This window comes from Trematomus bernacchii, unplaced genomic scaffold (genome assembly GCF_902827165.1).
Source record: "Trematomus bernacchii unplaced genomic scaffold, fTreBer1.1, whole genome shotgun sequence".
Taxonomy (NCBI): domain Eukaryota; kingdom Metazoa; phylum Chordata; class Actinopteri; order Perciformes; family Nototheniidae; genus Trematomus; species Trematomus bernacchii.
This window is the reverse complement of record NW_022987564.1, coordinates 2,883,944-2,910,403: the sequence shown is the minus strand read 5'-3', so window position 1 is coordinate 2,910,403 and position 26,460 is coordinate 2,883,944. Positions and strand designations below refer to the sequence as shown.

Genomic DNA, 26,460 nt, shown 5'->3' with positions numbered 1-26,460 from the left:
AGAGCTACTTGCATCACATCGCTTACATTTATTCACATAGCCCTCATCAGTTGAATTAAGCTATACTTTTGTACACGTGTGAAATTGCAATACCTAAAGCTTATCAAAAATCTTAACTTCACATCAAGGTCCAAGAAAACAAAAATGTCTCACATATTATTATGGCCCACACAGTAATTACATCACTGAAAATTCACATAAATGTCCTTAATCACCACCTTACAAGCATTTCACTCTTTTTTACAGTTAGTGAGATGAATGGCGCTGCATGGAGTCCACCATACAGGTGTATGCTGGAGTGTACCCACTTAGGTTTACTCTAATAGAGTCATTTAAACTTTACACAAGTATTTATCAACTGAAAATAGCAAGAGGACATTCATACTCTGGAATCCAAGACTTGATTAAATCCACCTAAAACCTGACATGACGATAACGAGTGTTTTTCAAAAAACACAAATCCCTCCCTGTGTGTCTCTGAGCCGCAGCGACAGGGCCTGATTCAGAGCGGGTCATTCTGCTGTTGGTTCTGGACTGGTGCTGGTGGAGAAAGCAGACTGCTCCGTGTGTGGTGTCGCCGACTCGCTGTGCCGCTGTCACGTCTGTTCCTTGATCTCTGCGTCACCGACCAATTTGATATTCGTGTGACAGAAAAAAGCTGCTACTGAAAAGCTGCCCGATCGACGTGTTGGAGAGCCCTGATCTAAACACACAAGCTTGCATTGTCACACTATGCTAACGCTAACAATATAGTGGAATGGCTATCAAATATGTGCGGTTCCTGTGGCTTTAAATACATCTAATTCACTATTACGTTTTTTAGTGTTCATATTGTCCTGACACATTCTGAGACGATAAACAATATATAGCAATTTATTTAAATTAACCAGAAAATACTTTTCAAAGTTGAAATTATTTATAAATATTTTTATTTGAGAGTCCTCATTACAAAATCATTAACATGAATAACATCCAGCCTGTTCCTTGCACCTTTACAAATACATTTATTTTAACCATTTCGTCCATTGAACTCTAAATATTGCATTGTTTCCCATGGAACAGATATGGGAAATGCAATTGTCTAAGGCACAATTTAGACGCACTGTTTTTGATTCATAATTCTCTGCTGACTTTAACCTATTCCTCCTTAGCAGAGTCAGGCGAGGCTTAACATCGGGGCCTTGTCCCTCTTACTCAGGATAGCAACACACAGTACTTTACCCCGTGTGACTGTGTTACTGCAGGCTCTCAGTCTGTCAGGGGAAGACTGATGCAGATTGACAGCTAACACAAGGTCTCTGTCACAGCTACTGTAATCACTTCCTGCAAGGAAAGGCTGAGGCACACTCAGTCTTTGATGCCCTGATGGCCTAGAGGTATCAAATACATGAAAGCTATGTTTCATCATAATGTAGTCCTGATATAAGCTCAAGTACATTCTGTACCATGTACTAGATGTGTCCTAAGATTCCTGCTGCAGTATTTCCACAGTTGTATTACCTACTCGTATGAATATGTTATTTTGATTTGGTTTTCCAAATGAAGCAAAACTAATTTTCGTTGCTAACCACTTTTTGGCAGACTTTTCTAGCCCGTGTAGCGGAAGTTAATTTCTTGAGTCATACTGGTTTAATTGCCACACTAATACACATAATACATGTGTAGTGCAAAAAGTGTTCTCTGCATGACATATGATAAAAGCTGGTTTTAATATCCCAGAAGAATGGTTCTCATGCTGCTACACATTGCTGTGCAGCCTCTTATTTAAATAAGGTGCTTTTAGTCTTTTTATATTTGCTCAATTATACACTCAATACCGATTTAGTTCCAGTCAAAGCCACTCTACCTCACATCCACCCCCACAACCTATTCAATTCCTTTTAAGTGCTTCCTGCTTGGGGTCCAGTAATAATGAGAGCAAAATTAACAACAGCACTGCCACTGAGCTGCCATTAGGCGACTCCTGTCCCTATTAGCTGATGTTACTGCTGTCAATCTCATTAACATGACTTACCATTTTGAATTCTGAAGTTGAAATGAATATCAATTGTTGTTCACGTTCAGCAGAGCTATTTTTAGAGAGGCAAACAATGTTTATTTGTTAACAGTGGAGTCTGCAACCACGTAAAGGCTTGCTTCAAAATGAAGTAGTCTGGGTGATTAGAATGGAGGATGTGGTGCACAGAAGGCAGACAGCTGTCACCAAACACCGGCTCAAACAGATACAGCTGTACCCGTGCGTGCATACATGTCTGCATCTCTGGGTACACGGCACGTGTCTATTCATGCAGTATGTTTCAAGGACAAAGTTTGCCCCAAAAATGGACCATTGATGTGTGGCTTTAAATAGAGGGGTGAGAGTAAATAACAGACTAAAAATAGAAGTCTAGCAGTGGTTTTGACTAGAGACAGGAATTTATAAGATTTTAGCGATAATGATTATATTATCTGTACCCCTTATGGATATGATTCTTAATCGATTCCTGATAAATTGTTGTGTTGAACGAGAGGACATACATGCACGGCTTTTCATTTTATATGTTATGCTGTTACTGTCTTTTAAAGTTGTTTATATGCACTCCACCAAACTGGTTCTCAATTCCCATAGTTTGATGGTGTATGGCTGCCTAAGGTTTATAGATAATCTTCATCCTACAATTGAAAAAGCAATCATTCTAAAACTAGATTTTTTTTGTACACCTAGCTCAGAATATGAGTAGCGTAACTGAGCCATGTATCTTGATTTGCACCAGATAGTGAGCTAACTCCTTGGATGTGGAAAGTTGGACGTGTACTAAATGAATAGATATTCTCTGTTGTGGTTGAAGAGGGTAAGCAGCATCGTTATGCATGAGGGTTCAAACAGGTTTAGCTGAGGGACACAGAAGTTTGGCACACTTGGTTATTTTCTCCCAAAGTGGTAACAACTCTGTTTTGCAGTAACAACAATTAAAAACCAAACCGCATTGCCACCAGTGTATTTCTCACTCCATTTATTCTCCTCCATCCCATGATGGGTCTGGTATGCTAACATCCAACTGGCAGACAAGCTGCTGATTAATGTGTTCATAATCACCATGGAGACAGGGACAGGTGATTAATACTACTCATTTACCATAGTTAGATCCTCCACACACACTGTTTGTCTGAGAGTGTGTTTGTGTGCCTTCCTGTCCCAGGTTTTTGTCCACAAATGACTGATTGTGTATTTAGGTTCATGTGATTGTGTATACTGTACATGTCAGAGGAATGATTTATGCAGTCTCACTTTAACGACTTTAGGGTAATTGTGTGGAAATTAGGATATATTTACAATTTTGAGTGTCATTGCATCAGCGGCTTGCAGCCTGTGGATAGAGATGGAATTGAAGGTTTATCCTTAAAACATTCCTACTTGAATTGACACATGTCTACTCTTTTGAGCCATAACAAAAGCGCTTGCATGATGTTGAGATCACCCTATGCGTCATGTCTATATATTGGCCTACAGTATATTCTTATGGAAGAATCCCCAGGGTTTTGGAGTCTATTCATTGGACACCCAGCCTAATGGCATGGGCTATTAAGGCTTCATTAATCTACATTGTGAGGGAATGAGGATGGGGATGATGTGTCCGCCCTCATACTGCAACCACTGCACTGTCCTCCACAGACCCATATTTTTATATATATCCTACATTAGAGTGTAACTTTGTCATTGACAGCAAGAGAGCATTAAGATTTCCTCCGAGACTGACCAAAAGTAGTGGCATACATCATAAAAGCACATCAACACAGTTAAAATAAACATTTGTTAAAAGCCTGAAATAAGCCCAGGGTAAAAAAGATAAAGAAATAATTGATTGAAGTTGGCGACATCAATAAATGTTTTTCAAATGACCCACTGTTGAGAACACAACAGGGATTTGTTTTCCAGCACCGTACATGAATTGAGAAAGATCAATGGGGAATTAGTTTTCCTACGTTTGTTGTTTGTGAACCAATGTTGATTGTTGCATAATTCAAAGAGCATTTAGATCTGATTTTCATCATCATGACATTTTTTCTTTTCCCCTTGCATCAACCCCTTATGTTTACCTCTTCAAAGTGGTCCCTCTAATGTGTGGTCAAGTGTTGTGTGATTATGTCCGAGTGGGTAATTCATCTCTGGGAAAAGGAGTGACAGTGAAAGGCAAATCTAATGCTGACTTTGCATCGGAGTTTGCTTTAAATCACTGCATGGCAGGAAATTACACAACTGTCCTTAGCTGAACTGCAATTGCAATCATTTTTGCCCATGGCTAATGTGTTCTTGTTGTCATGAGACTGGTGAAGATGGATTATGTAAACAAGCAGATGACATGCCCCAGAAAATAGAAAAAGAGAGGCAGAGTGACCCATGGTCTTCGTTTAACGTCTTAATTCTGCTCAGGCAATTACTGTTAACTCACAAAGCTATATTTAACCCGTCTGAAAAAACAAAACAACACTTGGAGCCGGCCCTCACTCGATCTATAACGTTTTAAATGCTGTGACCTTTTATGCTTGTTGAATGTTCTGTTATTGTTTCACATGTTTGTGCTCATAACCTGAAAGACATGAAACAAAAAATCATTTTTACAGCTTAGTCGTAACACATAACTCTTAAACACCATCTGAGAACACTCACAAAGAGTAATGGCATTCGGGTATGACTAACAGAGGCTCTGCTACCTCAGATGTCATACAAACTCACACACACACAAAAGTTTACAGTGTACAATTACATTTCTTTGTACGCCTTATAAACTCAAGTAGTAAATGGGGGCTTTCTATCTTCTATGTAGTAGCTCATACCTGCAGCGAGCAGAGGCAGTGGATATATCACGGCTGAGGTGGGAGGGGGGTGAAAGGTCAGCGCTGACTCAGGAGGAGGCAGATGGAGAGACCTCTTTTAATTGGATGGTGGTTTTACGACAAATCGGTCACGGTCACGGGTGACGTATAAAAGATAGCTCTTCTCTTCTGCCTCAAGGTGTTTTCAGTCCTTTGTCTTCCCACTTTCCCTGATTGATTACTTTAATATTTACCTGCAATCTCATCCCGCTAACTTTGGCAGGACGATATAAAGAAAATAAATATGAAATATGAAATATATTAAAAGCTAAGCAAAGTACATAACCATAAAAAAACAAAACGATATAAGTGCATGTTTTTTCCCTGAAATGGTTTTGGACTGGAAGTGCAATAAAGGCTAATGGAAGAGGAGATCAGGCTCTATCAGCGAGGGTGAATATCTCTCTGCTTTTTTTTGAATAATGGAAGAGAACTTGGCCCACTTCCACTTTGCCCAGATAACTTAAAGGCTTAATTCTACCTGGGCTGTTTAAAGTATAGTGTAACATGGAAGGAGGATCAAAGATAGCTTTGAACAGATTTGAGGGCAAAACACATCCACATGCCCAAACTGATGTGATATGAGAGTGGATATTCATCATTCTTTGTGTAAATATTTAACTTGTCTAAACTTTTGAATTAATCCACGGTGATTTTATGGCTATGTACTTTGAATAACTGGGAGTTTGTGTCTCCGCATATCCCTCTTCATGCACCTGTAAGTGTGTTTGTGTTTGTACATTGTACCAAATGTGCGAAAACACAACTTTTTAGATCTTCTTCGATACGTCGATGAGCATCCTGTCGCCCTACTCAGATTGCTGTGTCCCGTCCCGTCGTGTCTTTTCGGCCGTGCCGACACCTTCCGCCGCCGATTCAACATGTTGAATCGGTAGGCTGTCGGTAAAAGGCCGTCGGCTAAAGAAATCACTCTGATTGGCTGTTCAGCTTAGCGAATCAGTGCATGAGAAGCGAAACGGAAGTGAGAGACCCAAACAAACTATTAAGAAGGCAAATCTGAGATTTCATTTAACTCCAGCTCTCGACACAGGTTCGGGAAAGCCCCATGAGCTTCTCGCTGTAGAGTGAAAATGGAACGCACACGCTATTTGTTGTTTGTTTATATCACGCAGTCTGTTCTTCTTCTCTCGGTGTATCGGAAGTCTGTCTTCCGGTTGTTGCCTCTTTTGAATGACGAATACACACTACCGCCGCCTGCTGGTAAGGAGAGTTATTGCCATGTCGGCTGAAGTCTTTGCGGTGTGTTCCAGTGCGACTGTTGGCCAAGACGCAGGAGACGTGAGGCGACACAACAGTCGGGTCCGTCGGGACGTGTTCTTTGGTGTCAGATTGGTGTATAGGGGCCTTAACCTGCTAACACACAATAGTTGTTTGAAAACCTCCTCATCCCTCTGACAGCGGGCCAGCCATCTGGATTTGGGATGGGCATTTATTTTAGACCACCTGTCTGATTAAAAGTGAAAAATCTGTCGCCTAACTGTTTGCATGATTATGTACTTCACAAACATTTACAGCCCCTAAAAGTAGGCCACAACAACGGTCACACTTTACACTGACATTTCATTTCTTATCCTCTTGTTTCGCTTTCTTCTGATTCTTGTGTTTGAGAAAGAGAAAGACGGGAGCAGATAATACTAAATGTGGCATCCATTTGCATTGCATATTGTCCCAAAAGTAGGCATGGAGTAGCGGACTAAGACAGAGGGAAGGATTACTGGGAGCGATGGCAAAGGAGAGAGAACAAATGCTAATCTCCCAAAAATGAACTGTGAAAGCCAGACAAAGGGCCGGTGAACACAACAGTGGAATAAAGGCCTTCTCTATCTTTTTTGCATCCCATACTTTGCAGTTCTCGCTGTAATCTGAATGTTTGAATGGGTCACAATAGAATGGCTTTCTCAGCGACCCTCAAACTAATTAAAAGGAAACAAGTACATGACGCTCTTGGGAAAGAAAATACTGAGGGTGGACAGCACAGTAGAAACACTGCAAAGGAAGAGGCAGTGAAAGTGAGGTGGTGGTTACATTTTGGCAGTTTTTGGTGCCCGGATGACTCATTTGCTATGTACTCAAGAAGCTACTCATCTCTTGCCGGTTCTTCCTCCCACCATAAACCATCTTTCTCCCACATTCCCCGTCATGGAAATCTCCGAGCTCCTATCTATTCTCACGGCCTCAGGGAGATGGTTCGTGATCCGAAAAATCTTGAAAAGCAAACTGGAGTTTTCTTCTTTAGGAAAGCTTAAAGATAGAGAGATGTACTGTAATGTGGACATATCTTTGAGTGAGCAATACCAAGGGACAGTGGAGTCTGGAGGAGATGAAAGAGGGGAGCACCTGGGACACCAGATGTCCATCCGGGGCCATCCTTTTCCAGCTTGTCCAAGTGTCTAATTATCCCATGCAGGAGACAGCCACACATGTGGAAAATGATTATAAAGTTGATTAAAATCAGCCTCTTTGAAACTCAGTAAGCATTCTCACAAAAGGGGGAGGGGACACTAGAGATTACATAATCATGGAGAAATATTAGAGGACGCTATTTAACCTTTAGTGGCTGTTAGCTTCATGCCGACATCAAACTGAAGTGATTGATAATTAGATTTTCCATCTGAAAGGCTATCACATCAAGAGATGACTTTTATGAGCTCAGTTTGTACTTTGAATCGTGCCTCAAGGCCAGAGTAATACACAACTGTTGATTGCATTTGCTCATGCATTTTCAGGCACTGTGGCTTTGCTGCATTATCAACAAAGAGTAATGATAATATTTGATATTTTCTATTTGCTCTGGCTTTGTTGAATGATCACCTCCACCTCCATTACTCTGAGGGGTTGAAGTCATACAAGTATGATTTTAAGGTCAATGCTGAAACCAAAAGTCATCTATTTTTTCTGCAATTGCCAGCGAAGACTTAGAGCAGAGACTTAGTAGTAGTATTTCCCTAAGAAATGGTGATGCTGGAGCAGCACAGCAAAAAAAGGCTGATCAGCGTCAAATCAAATGAACTCCTCTCATCCGGTTCAAAAGCAGCAGACAGGTAATTAATGGACTGGAGGAAGCCGACTTTCTGACAGAAAATATATTTTATCTTCAGGAAGCAGAGTTGCAAATCAGAAATAGACACCTGAAATGTGCTTCCAACATCAGATAATGTCCCATTTTAAGTTGGATTTCTAAGGACACTGCAAATCCTGGCCATGGGCAATGATGTGCTCATTACAAAAGGAGACATACTACAACTGTATTTATTCTAACTGCTTGGTACACATGACCTTTGTACAGTAATGTGCAGTGCAGATTGGAAAGTGCAACATTAAAACATATTCCCCCAGTCATGTATGTTCACTTCAGGGATTTAATCAACTAAAAGGAAAGGGACATAATACATCCTATAGACTTTTGGATAACGATAATTAAGGGTACAATTCACTATCTTTTTAATGTCGATGTCAGATATGTGTTCATGATGAATCAATGTTAGACATGTTGGTGCGTTGTGCCTCTTTCTGTTCTCCAAACAGACTTTCACCTGCGTCTGACCAAGCTGGCTCAAACATGATTGGTCAATACTACTGGGACTTAAATTGGACACCAAAACACTTCTGCTTCCAAAATCTATTTCATATTTCACTACTTTTACCATCAAAACTGATTGGACATCAACATAAAAGGTGGCACATTTTCCCTTAAAGGATTACGATACAACCAGACTTGGCCTTCATTACATCACAAATGTATATTGACAATCATTTACATCTGATGGATTGTATAAAAAAGCACGGTTCAACATACTAAATAAAGCAACAAAAATGGGTACACGCATGCTGTTTTTTGTGATTAGATTTGCTCTGAGTAGGCTGTAATGTAAGCACAATATCTTGCCAAAAAGCGTTCAAAAACATTACTGCACCACCCGCTCTGCATAATGGCGACCGCAGCTACTCAACCCACTATGGTTTAAAGTGGATTATTTGAATCCTGGAACAGGTGCAAACACCCAATATGGACTCGACTAAATTGACTTTGGTTTTTGAGTTTTAGTGTTATTTATGTCTGTTCAGGCAGCCTTTTTAGAGTCCTTCTAAAATGATGCCAGAAAAAGCAGTGCAGTGGGAATAAGGGAGACTGTGGCTCAGTGGGTTGGTGCGCTAATCTTCGGATCACAGGAGAGCAACTTCGTGTCCCACTGCTCCTGTGGGGACTGTCCACACTACTGAATGTATGTAAGTCTCTTTGGATAAAAGCATCTAACAAGTGACATGTAATGTAAGAAAGTAAAGATTTGCAGGTAACTAACAATAGCAAAGGATAGGAATACACATGCACCAGATATGAGAGATAAAATAGTGGTATTATATTTGAGTGGGTAATTTAGAGAAAGTATAGACATGGTGATATATATTAATTTCTTTCACGCACTTTTGTGTGGTAAAAATGTCTGTTAAATAATGTATTTTTTTCTCACTCATTCAAGATTAAAAAAAAAAAAGAATAACCAGTAAAATGTCTCGCATATAGCTTTCTTTAAATAGATTTTGATTTGGTTTAATTACTAAGGATATCTTCCCCCTTGTAGTTAATTAGTTTGCTATACTTTACGTCGACCTTTATGTACTCTACTACCCTTTAATATGTGGGAGCCTGGGGGCTTATTGTTTAAAAGGGAAAATGCTGACGGCACTATTCAGGGACTTAATTTTAAAAGTGCACGGGAGCAGATTATATAGCAACATACTAGGTTTATTAGCCATTTAGTTTTATGAATGCCAGTAAGTTGCTATTACTAATGGGCTCCTATTAAATCATGCATGCATTTTATGACCACATGAAAAAAAACGACGCATGTTGGCCAGTTTTTCAAGCTAGCAGTATTCATTTGAGGTTAGAACATACATAAGAGATAAATCATCAGAACTAGGGTATATTGTACAATTTATCAACAGAAGTGAAGACGCCATCACATTTTAAACGTCTATATTTAATGCCTGATTAAAGTGTAAACTACAGTATATAGTGTCCAATTATAACATTGAACAAGTACAGATAATTCTCAGGTACTCTATTTTGCATAAAAGTTGATATTTTAAGGATGTGCTAAGATCTGATAGTAAATAAGTTGAAACTTGTTTATAAAGTTGCATGGTCTCTATGTTCAATCACACGCATTCAAAAATAAATATAAACAAAGATGCATGCAAAAACCCTCAAATGATTCTCTCCTAGCATAACAATGTAGTTATTTTAGGATCGTCTGATATGGGAGTCCAACTTGCCAGCTGTGTTTGGGTGGTTTGACAGTGTTGCCAGGTTCGATATCATTAGCACGGATACACCTGTCTACTTGAGTACTGCGTCATATCTGACTCATACACACAAACCGCTAGGGTAATGCAAGGAATAGGGAAATAATATATAAGCATATATGTCAATTATAAACTAAATTATATTGAATCTACAGTTCTTAATATTATTAGAAGTTTAAACAGCTGCAGGCGGACACCTTCACTTTCTTAGATTTGAAACAAATAATCAATATGTTACCAAAGCTTTACTTATGATCAGTTGTATCACATGGCTTTCAATGCCGGGGAGCAAAGTCACCAGATGAACATTGGAAGAGCTGCTGTCAGAATCACCCAGTGAGCTTCGATGGTAGTGGGGTGAATGGTTTTTTGATAAACACATTAAATGCAGTCACTGTAAGTTTCAACCTTGAATTGCTCAGAACTGAACAGAATTGTTCAATCGCTGGACAAAATAGTTGAGCAGAAGAAGTTGTTCAAAACATTTTTTCACTATGACCTATTTAATTCCACCGACTTTTGTGTTCACTAACTGCTTCGCTACCTGGCTTTTCTTTCTTTGTCACACTGTCATAGTCGCTGTCTCCACATTTCCCCCTGTAGATCTCTTCAAGCCTGTAGAATGAAAGGACCCTAGGATGTTATTGGCCTTTGTTTACTGTTGGGTTTGATAGATCTACAGGGACGGCTCAATTATCACTGTGACCTTGGAATCTCATTTGTTTCTCTCCCGTTAACCACAGATCCAATACCGCCTGCAGACGATTACACACATATTTATTTTATTTTTCACTTGCGATTAGAGATGTCCCGATCCGATCACGTGATCGGGGATCGGAGCCGATCACGTGATTTTCAAAAGATCGGAATCGGGAGAAAAAAATCGGGGATCGGGAATCTTTTTAATGTTACAAAACAAAAATGACCATGTTCACGTCTTAAAGTCATCCTGAGGCCTTAGTTTTGGTTTAAAATGACACAACATCATGTATGTGTTGCTTCTTTTGGGCTTGTTTTCATAGACCTGGTTGCTTATTTCTCTCAAATCTGGCAACAGAGTGGGCAGGGCGCAGTGTCTAATAGTAGCAGTAAGCTAACAAGAGGCTACGTTCAGCTGGTGACTCGGGAGTCGGGACAGAGAAAATGTTAGGAGTTTGGAAGTATTATAAAATTGAAAGCGAAGGCAGTGTCACAGCCAGATGCAATGTTTGCAAGGCGGAGGTTCCGCGTGGTGGAAAGAACAGAGCTACGTTCAACACGACCAATCTAATACAAACACCAACAACAACACGACGAGTACACAGCGGCCACTCAGGTAACGGCACTGAAACAACCGACACTTTTAAAAGGAAAGAGAAACTGCCCCAGAACAGTGAAAAGGCCAAAAAAATAACAGCCAAGATAGCTGAATTCATCGCGTTGGATGACCAGCCGTTATCTGTTACCTTTTTTTTCTCTTAATGCATTGCATAAAGATCGGATCGGGAAAAATCGGTATCGGCAGATTGTCAAAATCAAATGATCGGAATCGGATCGGGAGCAAAAAAAGGTGATCGGGACATCCCTACTTGCGATAGATGGTTTGTGTGTTTAAGTATTAAGGGGCCTATGTGTCTTCCCCAACCCTCCTCTCTGATGGTGGCCAAGCCTCATGTAAGCTGAGTTTAAAGAAACTGAACAGAAAGAGAGAAATGAAAGAAATAACAGAAAAGCTCCTCTTTTGACAATGTCCGTGTTTGTCCTCTACTTTCTTTTAGTCAAACAAGTCATTTGTCTCCTTGTAGGGCACTTTTTTTTTGAAAGCAAACACTCAATAATCAAAGTCATTAGGCTCGGTATGGTTTCCTCATCAGCATTGTTCCACAGTCTATTCAACAGCAGTTTAGTCCTGTTGCTTTGCTCCCTGTGACTTTGCTTACATCCAGCTTGACTTTTTAAAGAAGAGCAATACATCACACTGGCACTGGAATCAATTGCAAAACAAGTGGCACTGCAATTATTTACTTCCATGAATTGAGCCGTTTATGTTTCTGATCCATTTAGCCTGCCTGTATGCCTTTTTGGGTGTTATCACAGTATCTCAGGGAGTTGCCTTTACTTACTTTACTTACTTTTTGTTATATTCCATGGAATGCTCTTAACATCCTGATAGCAATGAATATCTTAAGTGCTTTGACAAAAATTCCATAAAAAAATGTCATCTGTGGAAGCCGTAATACTGTAAAAAGCACGACCAATCATTTTAACCGGCCCGGCTAAAATAACTGGATGGCCTACCTGCCTGTCAGCCTTCCATCTGTGCACAAACTTATCTCGTGCCCTCATTGGTCATGTGCGCGTTCGTGTGTGTTGGAGGAGGGGCTCTGTAAGGAAGTGGCAGATTTTTTCCGGCTGTGTACTTTCAAATTCTTGCGCACTCGAGCTAGTTTCTCCAAAATGACCTACCCCACCTTTAAGTCAACATTAGTTACAGTGGATGAGTTATTGGGGTCACCCTCAATACCCTGGCTTAACTTATTTTGGAGAATGTAATTTTGAAAGAGCTTTAGCAAAAGCAGTTTTTATATATGGTATATCCTAACCTTCATATGGATTTTTATAATTACGTTCCAATTCAACGATATAAACAAACTTATATTTATCAGCACATTCCAAAAGTGTTGCTTACTTCTGTTCTTCCACACTTGGCAGTCTTCCTCTACACATACTGTAGTTCTCACAGTTAATTTGACCGCTCTTCACCATGACCTAAACTATGCCGATGTCCCTCACAGACTTTTCACATTTGATATGATTATCATGTCCTTGTAAGGAGAAGAGGTTCACTCTGTTTCATCTTGAGACTGGTGTGGCTGGGTACTAAACATTTCTCTTTGGTGAAAGAAATGAAACAGCATGGCATAGTAGCCATAAGGTTACTTTTCATTTGCATGGATATTAAAATAAAAAGGGCATATATTCAGTCACCCTTGTATTATCCCGTCTTTGAAAATAATTCTGAATTGTGACTGAGGTGGAGGGTTTGACGGTTAGTTATGAACTCTTCAGGATCATGGGAAGGTCATATGGCAGATATACCAAGGAATAAGGGAAGGGAGCCAATATTAAGGCTGGTGTGTTGTTCTAAAAGACATTTCCTATAATCAGCATTCACATTATATGGTATGTGAAAGCAAGAAAACAATCCCTCAGAAGATTTAACAAGGTTCTCCGATGGGGCCAAAGGTCCCTCGTGAATAAAACATGCGGGCTGACAGGGGAAGATGAAGAACAGACATTTTGGCTCTGTCGGACCAAGGAAAGATTAGCCATGTTGGCTCTGATGGCTGATGGCTTGGCCAGTGGAGATTTCAGCCTCCTCTGAAAATACTTTGTTTCTGTCCTCAGAGCTTCAGTCCGATGCACCACCGACCCATGAGACATACTGTATCTACCTTCAAGGCCTCTGTTCAAACTTTGGCCTTAACTCTATTGTAGGGTTGATAGTTTTTACTGCCTGGGTGGTTGCTGTTTGAAGAAATGACCAGTGTTGAGGGGGTCTATGTTGTTTTGAGCTGGGGGCTCTGGTGGTTCATGTAATCCCCCAGTGTGTGTTTGCTCTCAGTTACATCTGAAGGTCACAGCTCCACTGCCACAGCTTTAATACTGCCTTCCTGCTCTTAAGGGTCTTCAACACTGATTCGTTTTACCTCAGAGTGTGTGTATGTGTGTGCAATAGAAAGTATGACCGAGAAAGAGAGAGGTAAAGAGACATATATATATTGATATCCACCTACTTGTTTGGAACTGTGAATGTTTGGAGTGTGTGTTTGTGTGCCTGCATGTACATCTGGATAAACGGACCTGTGCTATAATTCACATAGCCTCATTACAATGCTGAAAGTTTTGGCTTAAAGTCACTGTGACCCCCGCTCTGCTGTAAGCAGGACCTGCATACTGAGCAGAGCTCTGATTGATCTACCTAAGTAGCTGCTATTAATGGGGACGTTCTTCATCCCTCTGCACGCATGCAAGCACCTACACATGAACACATATGGTCATTTGATGCTTCATCACAATGAACTCATTACCTGAATGGTCATTTGAAGCGTTTGATCCTAATGTGGAGCTAGTCACCTTTGACACCTAAACTCCGCCCATCACTGATTATGCAAAGAGTAATTTGACACCTTTGCCCCTCTAACAGAAAACAGACGACATGAAACGATGAATATAAAGCAGAAAATAGACCCATTCCACTGGGAAGGGTTGCTGAATTGCATGATGACAACGACCTTTGTTCAAAATCCTGAAAGGCATTAACAATTTAATGAGTCACATCTCATCAGTATGGAAAGTATCTCTATGCCAGTGTTATATAAATGAGTTTTGACTGGTCCTAAAACCCTCAATCATGATATGACAGTGAAAAGACAAGTCTGAGCAACAAGGATTTGCAATTCCAACTTCAGATACTCAGAAATAGGATGTCACCTATTAAGTGTGTGCAGCTGTTAAACCATTTCATGTCCATTTCATGTTGTCCAACCATTTTATGAATGCAATGTAAAAGAGCTGCATCAAAGCCTAGCTGTTTCTCAGAGAGCTCTGTGTGTCAGTGAATGGTTTTGAGCTCATTCCCCTCAGTCATCAACACCACTGGCTGCCTCTATCACCTTGCTTTGCCCTACATGCATTCCTTGGACAATCATCAAAAGTCTGAGTCAGACTTAGGAGCTTTGGGACCTGGAAATGGAAACTGGTTTAGCTCTGCGCTCTCAAGACAATTCCGCATAAAATCGAATATGGTCGGCCAGACAGAGAGAGAGGTGAAAAGGGTATAGAAGTGGCCACAACACCCTTCAGGAGCCCTCCATCTGCCAACTCAGGACTTTTACTCTTGTGCCCTTTTATGATTTTCACCCTAAAACTTTGAAGTTTTCAGCAAAAAAGGGGGAACAGTGAAATGGCCAAAGGCAGAGGTGTCAAAATGATATTTATGGTAGCCTTTTAAACCCTTATCCCATATTTATTAATCTCCTAATCCGTAATGGCATACCCGTCAGCTCCTTATCCTCTGGCTCTGCCACAGTTTATCCCGCTCTTAAGTGGGTGTTTAGCTTGCTTGTTGTGTTTGGAACTGGCCTTTAATTCAAAGGGACATTTTTATGTGTCCCTAAGGTGAACGAGGGGAGGAACACTAACAGGGCTTTTTCATTTAAATATTGGCACTGGTGTTTTGAGGCCTTTGTGTGCAGTGTGGATCATACACTGTAATTCATTTGTGGGAGATTTTGTTCGCAGCTATGTACTCAGAGCCAGAGGTGATTCTGGCACTCTCCATCCTAGTAGTAGCACTCCAAACACACGTGTGCCAGACACTGTACAATCCCCCTCAATGCTTCATCTTTAAGTGATAAAACATCTCCTGAGGCGTCTGACTCACGTTATCAGTCTTGCACTTGCTGTTGTAAATCAAGGTCAGGGTTGTACAACAAAGCTTTACATTTCCGCCTCATTTTCATTACACCATGCAGCCTCCAGGCCATACTAAAATGGAGAAACACATTATAATCTGATCAGATAAATAACCTAATTATGCACATGTTTATAAATACATGTATAGAATGCCAGTAAACACCAGAGACTATATTTGATTAAATATGTTTGATTTTCTGATATTTATTGTTATTTATAAAATACCACTTTGATAATACCTTAAGCCAGGGGTGTCAAACTCAAATACACAGTGGGCCGGACTGGTTCAATGTTTATTGCAAAACTTATTGAAATGAACTTATTGCACATATTACATCTGGAACTAACAAAGCTTACATTATTGCCTATAAAAACAACATTAAACATTAAATAATCAGTTGCATTCATTTCTTATGGCTCTATCTGCAGCTTTTCTGGAGTCATTTCTTATGATTACATTTCTCCACAGGCCAACAACAGCTTCAAAAAAACAATTTCCCTCAAAGAAAAAACCAAACATGCCCTGTTGTCGTGAGAAAAAAAGTGCAAAAGGAAACATCCATTGAAACTCAGTTTGCTGCTCTGTGATGCTAGTTCAGATACTTGGCATCTCATCTTGGGTGCAAGTTCATCAATGTTTGCGGTCAGGATTGAGTAAAGGTGTGCGTGCAATATCCCGGCGGGCCAGATCTAATGGTAATTAAAAATGATCCTGCGGGCCGAAATTAAATCCACCAAGGGCCGGATTTGGCCCCCGGGCCTTGAGTTTGACAAACGTGCCTTAAGCCATTTCATGAAACCTTTACATGTAATTGCTTTTAAAGCCCAGTGTATTGTAGGTCTCTCTCAGGTTTAATCAACTTGGTGCATGAACGTTGGGTTGTTTTTGAATTATTAGAAGCAGAAAAAGCAGTTTGTGTCGAGTGAAAAGATAATATTATAGTGCAGTACTAAAACCTTACACCAGTTTGAACATTCTCCCCAAAATAAGCTTAAGAAGGTGAGTTTGTGGCATAAAGACACACATACAGCACAGACAAACATACTCACCTTTGACTTACACACCTTAAACACCTACCCTTTTCATCAAGGCCTCTGATGTTTACAAAGGAGCTGCGTCACCTGTTTTGGACACGGGGTCAAAACCAACCGTGCTCCAGATTCTGGCCTCAACCTTTTGAGTCTCCAACATTTCACCGTGTGATTAGTGAAAGTTGCTTCAGTGGAAATCTCTTAAATGAGGGTTGAGGTCATTGGTGTCACTGACTTACAAGCGAGGAGATTGGCTGCCATGGGAGACGGGAGAAACAATTTAGCTTCATCTGTGACATACTCTCCATTCTGCTCTCTGTGTGCAGTGTGGTTGAAAAAGCCAAATCACTGACGTTTTGATATGCCGTTATTAAATCACGGTCTTATTTCTCCCTTGGGTTTCGATATGCCTGTTCCTCAAAACTCTATTAGAAACTTATTTTACACTCCTATAGTCTCCGATCCTTCAGGTGACCTTGTGTTCACCTTGACTAAAACGTAAAGCTATTGTATAGTGAAGCCGAGGCCCCACTGCAACAGGGGCTTACTTTAAAAACGAAAAGTGCTCTGTTTTCATAAAAATAAAAGCAAATTCTGTCTACATCTCTACCGCTGTATGCTTTTAATTGATCCTATGAGAGCTCTACAGTGCAGACACGTATTTCCACCAAACATCTTCTCTAGACTTAAGTATCTCCTCATTGTCTTATTTGTTGGAGCTGTATGCTTAAAGCAGATTTATTATTTTTTCCCAGCGGCATCAGTACACAAACAATTTTTTCCAAAATGTGTCTTGTACCCTTTCTCCATTCTCTTTCTCAGTATTATTACATTATTTAATCACATTTTCACTTTTCTTTGATTGATTCCGCTGTATTAATGAGAGCTGGTCGGAGGTTTAATCAGAAATTACTACAGAGGGATGCTGGTATTTAGGTTTGGGAGATGAGGTGGACACAGTTTGGGAAATGTAATTTACAGGTGGGCAATTGGAATGTATGCACACTGTATGCATGTGTATGAGCGTGTGTGTTTGAGATTGTGTTAGTGTGTCTCAAGATAACACATGATGTGTTCCCAAATGGCTTTTACTTTAACAACTGAAAAAGTGCCTTGTAAGCAGCAGCCCTCATTAGCATACAGATCAGGAGGCACTTTAAGTGTTTGTGGAGTATAATTCACAATTGGTTTTTCAAAGTAATAAAAGGAGGGTCCTTTCTCTGCAAATGCCAATGCCGATCCTTCCCGGTCGCATTTTTTATTGGGCCACAGTTTGGTTAAGAGTCGTTAACATTACAGTTCCCCTTGAGTACCAGACCCTCCCTTTAATAGATCTCAAAGGTGTAACATTTTACCATCTCTAAGTAAAGGCCACATTAACTTTGAAACATTAGTATAATTACCATAAACAAACAAGACAATCACCAGGAAGACTGGCAGGTTCTGCAAGCCTTGGTAATATATAGTCTGCCATTGGACTTGACTTTATTGGAAATCTGATGGATTACATAATTGCTTCATGGCCCAAAACAGAATCGCTATCAAGCTCAATAACTTCTTGCAAAGGACGTTTATAGATTGAGTAAAAGATGACTCTTTCAAGAAATGATGTGTGCATCAATATCAGTTACTCGTACAGCAGGATATCATTTACCTAAAACGGTAAAACATTGGACTCCCAGCATATACGGTCCATGAGGCTATGCCCTGACAAACTAGACAATTAACGAATATAAAGATACATTAATAAAGGGACATTGAGATTTTCCACAACAGACTGGTTGCTTCTCCTTTTGCAATGTACTGAGGAAGTGTATCAGAGCTTCAACTGATGCTACAGATGGCAGTGGTTCATACCGAGCCTTTAACCTTAAATACACTTACAAATGTACAGGGTATAACTGCAGTTTTCAATGTGCGGACTTCATGTTTGCTTGTTAAAACGCAACCGTGCTAACATGCTAATCTCTGTTCTGTGTTTCTTTGCCTACAGGTTCACTGGCCCCAACCTTCCCTCGCCCATCATTAGCAGCAAGAACTGGCTTCGGCTGCACTTTACCTCTGACGGCAACCACAAGTTGAGAGGTTTCAGCGCCCAGTACCAAGGTAAGATGAAGAGTGCTTTTGATGTTTTAAAAGGACCATCATTCATAATGTGTCCCATCTTTACAGATCAGCAAATAATGACTGGATTTTCATCATATTTGATTTGGATATTCTGAGTCCCCTTTAGGATACATCTGAATATGTATGGTGACCAAATGTGAATATAGGTTTTACTTATACAAGAATAACAAACATCTAGTCACTAACAGCCTTGAAAAAAGTCATACGTTTCCCATATCGGACACTCAAGAGGCACGATGCCTTGAAATCTGACTGAGCACTCGGGGTGAACTGTACCTTAGTGAGATCCCTTTTTGCACAACATTCAAGACAAACAAACTGGAATACCATAAAATGTGTTGAAGTCTAATTTAGTAAAAAGAAAACAAGCTCAGCGGAGTCACATCAGTCTTCTTATTCCCAGTTGCAAATGAGCTTACATTTTCTTAAATTATCGTAATGTTCTTTATATTGTTTGCAAGTTTTCAAACTACCTACTGTGGCTGCGAGGGAGTGCGGTCGTCTTTCAACCAGAAGGTTGTCGGTTCGATCCCAGCCCGTGCAGCCAACATGTCGATGTATCCTTGGCCAAGATACTTAACCCTGAGTTCTTCCCGATGGCATGGCCAACGATGTATGAATGTGTATGAATGTTAGTTACTAGAGTAAGGTACACTGCTCTGTATGAATGGGTGTGAATGACATGTAGTATGTAAAGCGCTTTGAGGGGTCGTAAAGACTGGATAAAGCGCTATATAAGTACAGTCCATTTACCATTTACCTGCTGCATGTGAAATCATTTCACACATTTTGGCAGAGTAGAGGTCATATTTTAGAAAATATGAGCAGGGGAACATGATTAGTTCTTCCACAGAAAAGGTGATAACTGAGAACCTCACCGCTAGCCATTAGCTGGAAATCTCAGAGACAATATGATGAGAGGGATAAAAGATGAGGGAAGGGATAAAATGGAGGAAGAGAGGTAGATGAAGAATATGGAAAAGACAAGGCGGTGATCCTATGGGTTTACAGGTTTATTGGTGGATAAATATGTTTAGAAGATCATAGGGAAGTGGGAGGCAAACACTTTAATTAGATTAAACACTCTCCCATCCCCCACCTCCCACCAGCCTTTCTCATGACAGGTCCCGTGCTTCAACGGCATGTTGCAGTAATGAAATTACTCTCTGTTGAATATCCTCTTTGGCTCTATTTATTTCATATTTTCTTCTCTAGTGTTTTTCAATTTGCGTGGTACAGGAAACAGCCTCAACCCAAGTGCTCTTACTAGAAATCTGATAATACCTTTTTCTAATCAGGGTTGCAATCTGAAAAGCTTCTGCATTATGATTCTTCCTTCCAGACTTATTAAAACAAACTTTTTGAGACATGACTCAGATAAGCTTTCAATTGCCAAGCAGCTGAAACTGAGCAAAGCAAACATTTATGGAAAACAAGTGACGTTCTTTTGTAAGAAATATGATGAGTGTGGAGTTGGGACAGACAATGCTGAGTGTTTTTTTAATTGCTGAATAATTATGCATTTAGATGAGCCTTCCACTTAGCTATGATGGCTCTTTCTTCTCAGCACTGATCATTAAACTAAATATTTTTAACCTCATCATTTTATCGTATAAATCGTATACTGTGTTTCTTCTCCTAATTAACCCCTTTCTCTCTAACCTTCCTAATGTAATAATAGTGTTATTCCCTGTAATTTTCTACCTACACGAATGCAAAGAAAATGTACATTGTTTAGTTATTTTCATCTATGTATGCGTTAAACATATGTCTTTGTAGATCTCTTGAAAAGTACAAAATTAAGATCATTTGTTGTTTGGCAGAACCTTTTTTACGTTAATTGCAATTGTCCAAACTGCTGACAACATGTCTGCAGTGGGTGTGGGCAGTGATGTGTGCAACATTATGTATTATATAGTGTTTATGCTGCAGACATTTAGGCTCTGCTGTAATGTGTGGGTGTCATTATTGCACTTCCTGCTGTCTTATACGTCTCTGCTCTGTTTCCCTCCACAGTTAAGAAGATGACTGAACTTAAGTCTCGAGGTGTAAAGATGTTGCCTAGCAAAGACAATCACCACAAGATATCAGTGTGTAAGTAACACACTTTACCTTTCAACACGGTTCTGGAAATAAGTTGGTCTGAAACAAATAGTATCTCAACATCATCTCATCTCAAGAAAAGTTCCATCTACGTATTTAATATGCGAGTGTGGCCAGAAGTGTATCCGTCACAGTGTTGCACAATGGAAAGCAACTTCTATTAAAGTTTAATGTAGTTTTCTTCATATTTATCTTGGGTGAAATCTCTGGCAAGAAACCATTTATTCTCATTGCACTGTTCACTGACAAGTTTGCATAGAGCCGCAGCGGATCCTTTTAAAAAGCATTTTATTTGTTAATTAGAAAATAATGCTTCAAATGTATAAAACTGTCTTAAATCAATATTTCAAAAGTCTTAAAAACAATATTTGACATGATGACAATTATTTTGTTGTTCTGATTTCTATCTGCTATTTAAACAAATGATAATTTACCAAATACCTCTAGGATTATTGTCATGCAGATCCAGACTGCGTAAAAAATGTGCGTATAATTGGTTTAATGGCAATACAAATATCCTAAATCTAGCTGCAGTAGAAACCAAACTCCATGCAAGAAAGATACCCTGACCAGGAGAATATGCCTGTGAATTGCATCACTCTTAAAAAATATAGTACAGGTGTTCCCTTGACAACTTGTCCGTCTGTCTATTGAAGAAGATGCCAGGCAGTCATTTTCCCCGCTCTTAACTCGGAGTCCTTCTCTAGCAGAGATGAAGGTGAATACTGACTGTAGTGGGATGCACAGACACAAAGGACGCTCAGTCTGTGCTTCAGATGCAGCTCCAGGAGCAAATGGTCAGCAGTAATTGCACTGGCTTCTCTCTGTAACGATGAAAGTGTTCCCTGCCCTTGTTCTGCCCCGCCCTCTGTCTGAGCTCTCTGTTCATTATCCCATTCAGCTTTATTTGAACATCTATAACTTAAACAAGTTTAAATGAGCCACCTGTGTGGAGGGACACAGAGGGATGTCGATGGGTTTAAGAACAACCTGTCCAACAAAACAGAGATGCATTAGTGGTAATCCTGCCTCAAGGCCATTTACAATTTTACATGTATCCCCTTCTACCTTGCTTGTAATCAGAATGTCTCTTTGTAAAATCACTTCTCCCTAGCTTTCTTTTGTAATGCTTTAATGCATTTTACTTTCGCTTCAACTGCTTCCACTTTAAATGTCCCTATCTCCTGTTCTTTCTATTTTATTTCACAGGATTTGACTGACTGTGACCCTTAAATAGAATAGAGGCACATAATGGGAAAAGCTTGTTCTAGTGAAAGTGATTTCTTTTTGGTTAGAACTAAGAAACAATGTGTACGTTATAATTTGTACCTTAACCAATGATATTTCTCTATACATGTTTCAACGTTTCCCAATGCAAAATGTAAATGTGATTCATCGTATATAAAAAACGTGTTCCCAATACTCAAGAACAAAAACGTTCTTAAATGAAGATTCTTGTAAATTATAATCCTGACCTTCTCCCTAACAACACAAATCTGTTTGCAGCTAATCAGATATGTATTTTGCTTTGTAATCTTTAAAAACATATCTTAGATTGTTCACATCAATTATAGGGTCAGTCAATTGATTTGTTTGAAAATACAGAATATAGTTTCTCCTGTAAAGTCACTGACTTAGTCAACACCTTCCTGCTTTAGTGTGTATTCAACAGTAGGTCTATTATCCCTGTTTTCATTGCCTCTGCTGACACCAGTGAGCCTTGTTTTAGATTCATTGCTGTCCTGCCTCACTCTGGCAGCCCAGCCAATGAGCAGGTGTCGCATTGCTTTGGCCCCGCAGACCTCTGACCCCTCCCAGTCAGTGAGATGGGCCCTTCTGCTCGGCCAAGTTTATTTGACCCCTTCTGGCCCCTCACCATCCACTGTTTTGCACCCAGAAACATGATTAAACAGAGCACCACCTGAGTATGCCGGATGATTTAATGAAGCAAAGGTAGTGCTGGGTAAATACCAAGCACTTCTCTTGTGTGACAATACAAAACGATGAAGGAAGCTTCAATTACACTTATCAAACTTTGTATCCATTTGTTCTGTAAGGTTAAAGTTGATATTGACCACCAGAGGGCGGAACATAAACAACATGACCCATCATATACTTTTAGTTTTTTTAATCTCTTGCATTGACATCTAGCAACCTGAGAAATACAGAGAACAAATGTTGGGTAAAAAAGCCCTTTCTTGACTCTTTAAAAGTGATGATGTGGTTGGACTACTGTCAATATTTCACAGTGGCCAGGTAAGTGTACTACAACTACCTTGTGAAATATATGTATGGTAAATGTTCCTTAATGCAGTAAATGTCTCTGTGGTCTTCTCCCATTAGTGTCTCAGATGGGTGTCGCGCAGGGACACAACATGTGTCCAGACCCGGGCATCCCAGACCGAGGAAAAAGAAAAGGCACAGACTACGGGTAAAAGCATGATTACAGGATGATTCAATAAGCACACTGTTTAGTAGCACTTGTGACTGAACAAGTAAAGGTTGATGGAGATAATGTGATTAATAACTATTGTGTTTTTTTTTGCTAAGACTTTGCCTTTCTTTGAGAAAAAAAAGATAATGACACTATTAGGCTATATCATTTAGAGCAGGGGTGTCAAACTCAAGGCCCGGGGGCCAAATCCGGCCCGCGACTTCATTTAATGTGGCCCCACAAGAGCTCTGAAAGAATATAATACGTTTATTATACGGTTACATGCCGATTTACAGAAGCACGTTGCCCATAAACTACTTGTCCCAAAATGCATCTGAAATATGAATTTTGTTCAGAATTTGACATTTTTGCTTCAAATTTTCAAATTGTTTAACATTTTCACAATCATTTTTTCCAGAATTTGGCTTTTTAAAAAAAAATTATTTTGTGACATTCTCACTGAAGAGACTTCCAATTATTTGCCCTAGACTTCTGCTTTCAGATGTAGTTAATTATGAAGTTATTACCCTATCCCATAATAATCCAATGCAGAGGCAATAATGTAATATAATACATACGTTTATATATATTAAATATTTATATATGTATTTTTTTAGTTTGACCCCTGATCTAGAGCTATACAGTATACATTTAAAGCAAAGGTATTTTCTGTCTGTATTTAATGTGGATATTGCATTCATTAGCCTCATTTTCAGTTTTTGAATTGGCCTTTTGTCACAATTCAGCAAATATGTATATTTAAATAAGATTTTCTAATTTAATTCTCAAGGTCTATTTAACAAGATGTATAAGGGTGTTCTGAGAAAGTGCTCTTTTTTTAATTAAATATACATTTTCTCTCCCCATTTGGTTCTCTTTTGTTTGAATTAAATAATAGCTGAGTTTTAATTACTTCCACTTCCAATGTCTCTTGGTAGTAGAAGTTGTTTAATACTTTTCAAATGTTTTAAATGTACTGTTCTAATATTGGGACAACCTCCATAAGTCAATTCATTTAAGTATTCAATTATCATATGTTGTCATTATGCAAAACAGGGTTGCACAACATAATACAGTTGTACTTTTTTAGTCCATTATGCTACACAAAAACAAATATATATTTCAGAAATACCACAGTATTAAGACTCTGCCTTTTTACATCCAGTCCCAAATTAATTCCCAAAACATCTCCCAGTGCAGTACTGATGATCTTAGCTTTGTTCACAGTTAAGATTGAATCAACAGTGAGCTGGAAGGAAACTATTGGGAGCTATTACCAATCAGGGACTGCATCTTGAAATGTGTTCTGGCATTCAGCCGATTACCCGAAGTCATGCCCCATAAAGCCGCTGCAACCGAAACCAATAGAGAAGTGTACAGTATAACAGATACCTTACCATTTGAGCCACTGCACACTAATAGGTTGCCTCTGTGGGATGGCGATATTGCCGTTGGGATTATGGAGTTTCATTCCTGTCACCGCTATTGTCTCTTTCAGTGGTCAGCTGTAACACAGACAAATGGGATACACCCAACTCCCACAATGCAGCACTTTCTGAAATCACACCTGGAAAGTCTAAGAAAATATAGTTTTTTTTAGCAGTGACCGTTTCTTCTTGGTTCTTTAATCTTATATGCTGTCCCACTGGTAGAGGTGTTTTTCACAGGAAATGCTGATGTGTTTTCTCGGTATGCAATCTAACTGCAGGCGAGGATCCACGGTGCATTTCTCCTGCGACGAGGGTTATGAACTGCAAGGCTCAAAGAGCATCAGCTGTCTCCGAGTCACAGACAGCTACGTGGGATGGAGTGACGACCGGCCTATATGCAGAGGTAAGGACTGATGAGACGTAGGTTGCTCTTTAAAAAAAAAAAAATAACATCACATGCACATTTTCAACCAAACATGTACTTGCTTCAAATAATAATTAAATGAGATAAAACCAAAAAATAACATACAAATAAAATATATATAACAAAACAAAGATACATTCATTAAAGAACGATGAAAAATGGTTGTCATTAAATAATATATCATCCCCACTCAGACTTGTAAAACAAACCCACCCTACGCTCCACCCACATGCCTAATTTCGCAGACTAACACACACACACACACACACACACACACACACACACACACACACACACACACACACACACACACACACACACACACACACACACACACACACACACACACACCACTTAAGATCGTAGATAAGAGAGTAGGTTGTCATGTATGTATACTCTCGCAGTGTAAATGTGACCTCCATTTATATGTGTCATGATACTTGTGAGTGTGCGGTCACTTTATGGATATACACAGTCCTTTTTTTGATTATCCATTTTGTTGTGACTGCCCTGACTTTGACCTTTGGCCAGCATTGTTTTTCTGCCTGCTGTTTAGCCATGCCGACGCAGCGCTGCCCATCAGTCATGTCCTCCTCACTTCTGACCATGTTGTGACAGGCAGGAGGAGCGGTCAGGCTCCCTGTACGCTCTCCCTGATGCTCATCTGCTCCTCCGTTTCAGTTTTCAGCCTCAGTGAACTGAATTAATCAGAGAAGATAGCATTTTTGACTTTTTTTGTGTCTTATAATTGGTTCCACGGATTGGTATCTACTGCATGAGGTGTATTCATTGAAGCAAGACATTTCAATATTTAACTTGGTAGTTTTTGCTTAAAGCTGAAAGGTTACAATTCTGTACCCAAAAAATCCAGTTAATAAGATACATTCAGCATACTGGTCCCTACTTTTAATATTTCATTTTTGTAGACTACAAAATGCAAATCAAAGATCAATTAATATGAAAGAACTAAGGAGAAATATAGTCAAATTAAGTATCTTTCATCAGCTTTTTTATAATCGCTTTTTGGAAGCTTTGGCCGCTTTTTTCCGTAAAACAGTTTCAAAAACACATTGTGCACTTCTTGCTCAGAACCACACAGCATTCAGACACAGTTAGTGACTAGCCAGTCAAGATAAGGAGGAGAATATATATAAAGGGACATCTTTTTTTGTAAGTAGCTGATGGACACCAACAACAGCGCTAAAACACCGTTTCATCAGATGTAACGAGCCCATCTCAGAATGAATTATAAGGTGGCTTTAAAACTGCTG

General features: G+C 39.6%; 1 protein-coding gene across 1 annotated transcript in view; it reads left to right on the top strand.

Moving 5' to 3' along the window:
- The window catches only part of csmd2 (CUB and Sushi multiple domains 2), a 231,318-nt gene that overhangs the window by 88,406 nt on the left and 116,452 nt on the right, over positions 1-26,460 (top strand). The window contains exons 6-9 of the mRNA XM_034125465.1: positions 18,665-18,777; positions 20,815-20,892; positions 23,245-23,332; positions 25,044-25,168. Of these exons, the coding sequence (XP_033981356.1) occupies positions 18,665-18,777; positions 20,815-20,892; positions 23,245-23,332; positions 25,044-25,168 (404 nt within the window). The remainder of the gene's footprint in view (positions 1-18,664; positions 18,778-20,814; positions 20,893-23,244; positions 23,333-25,043; positions 25,169-26,460) is intronic.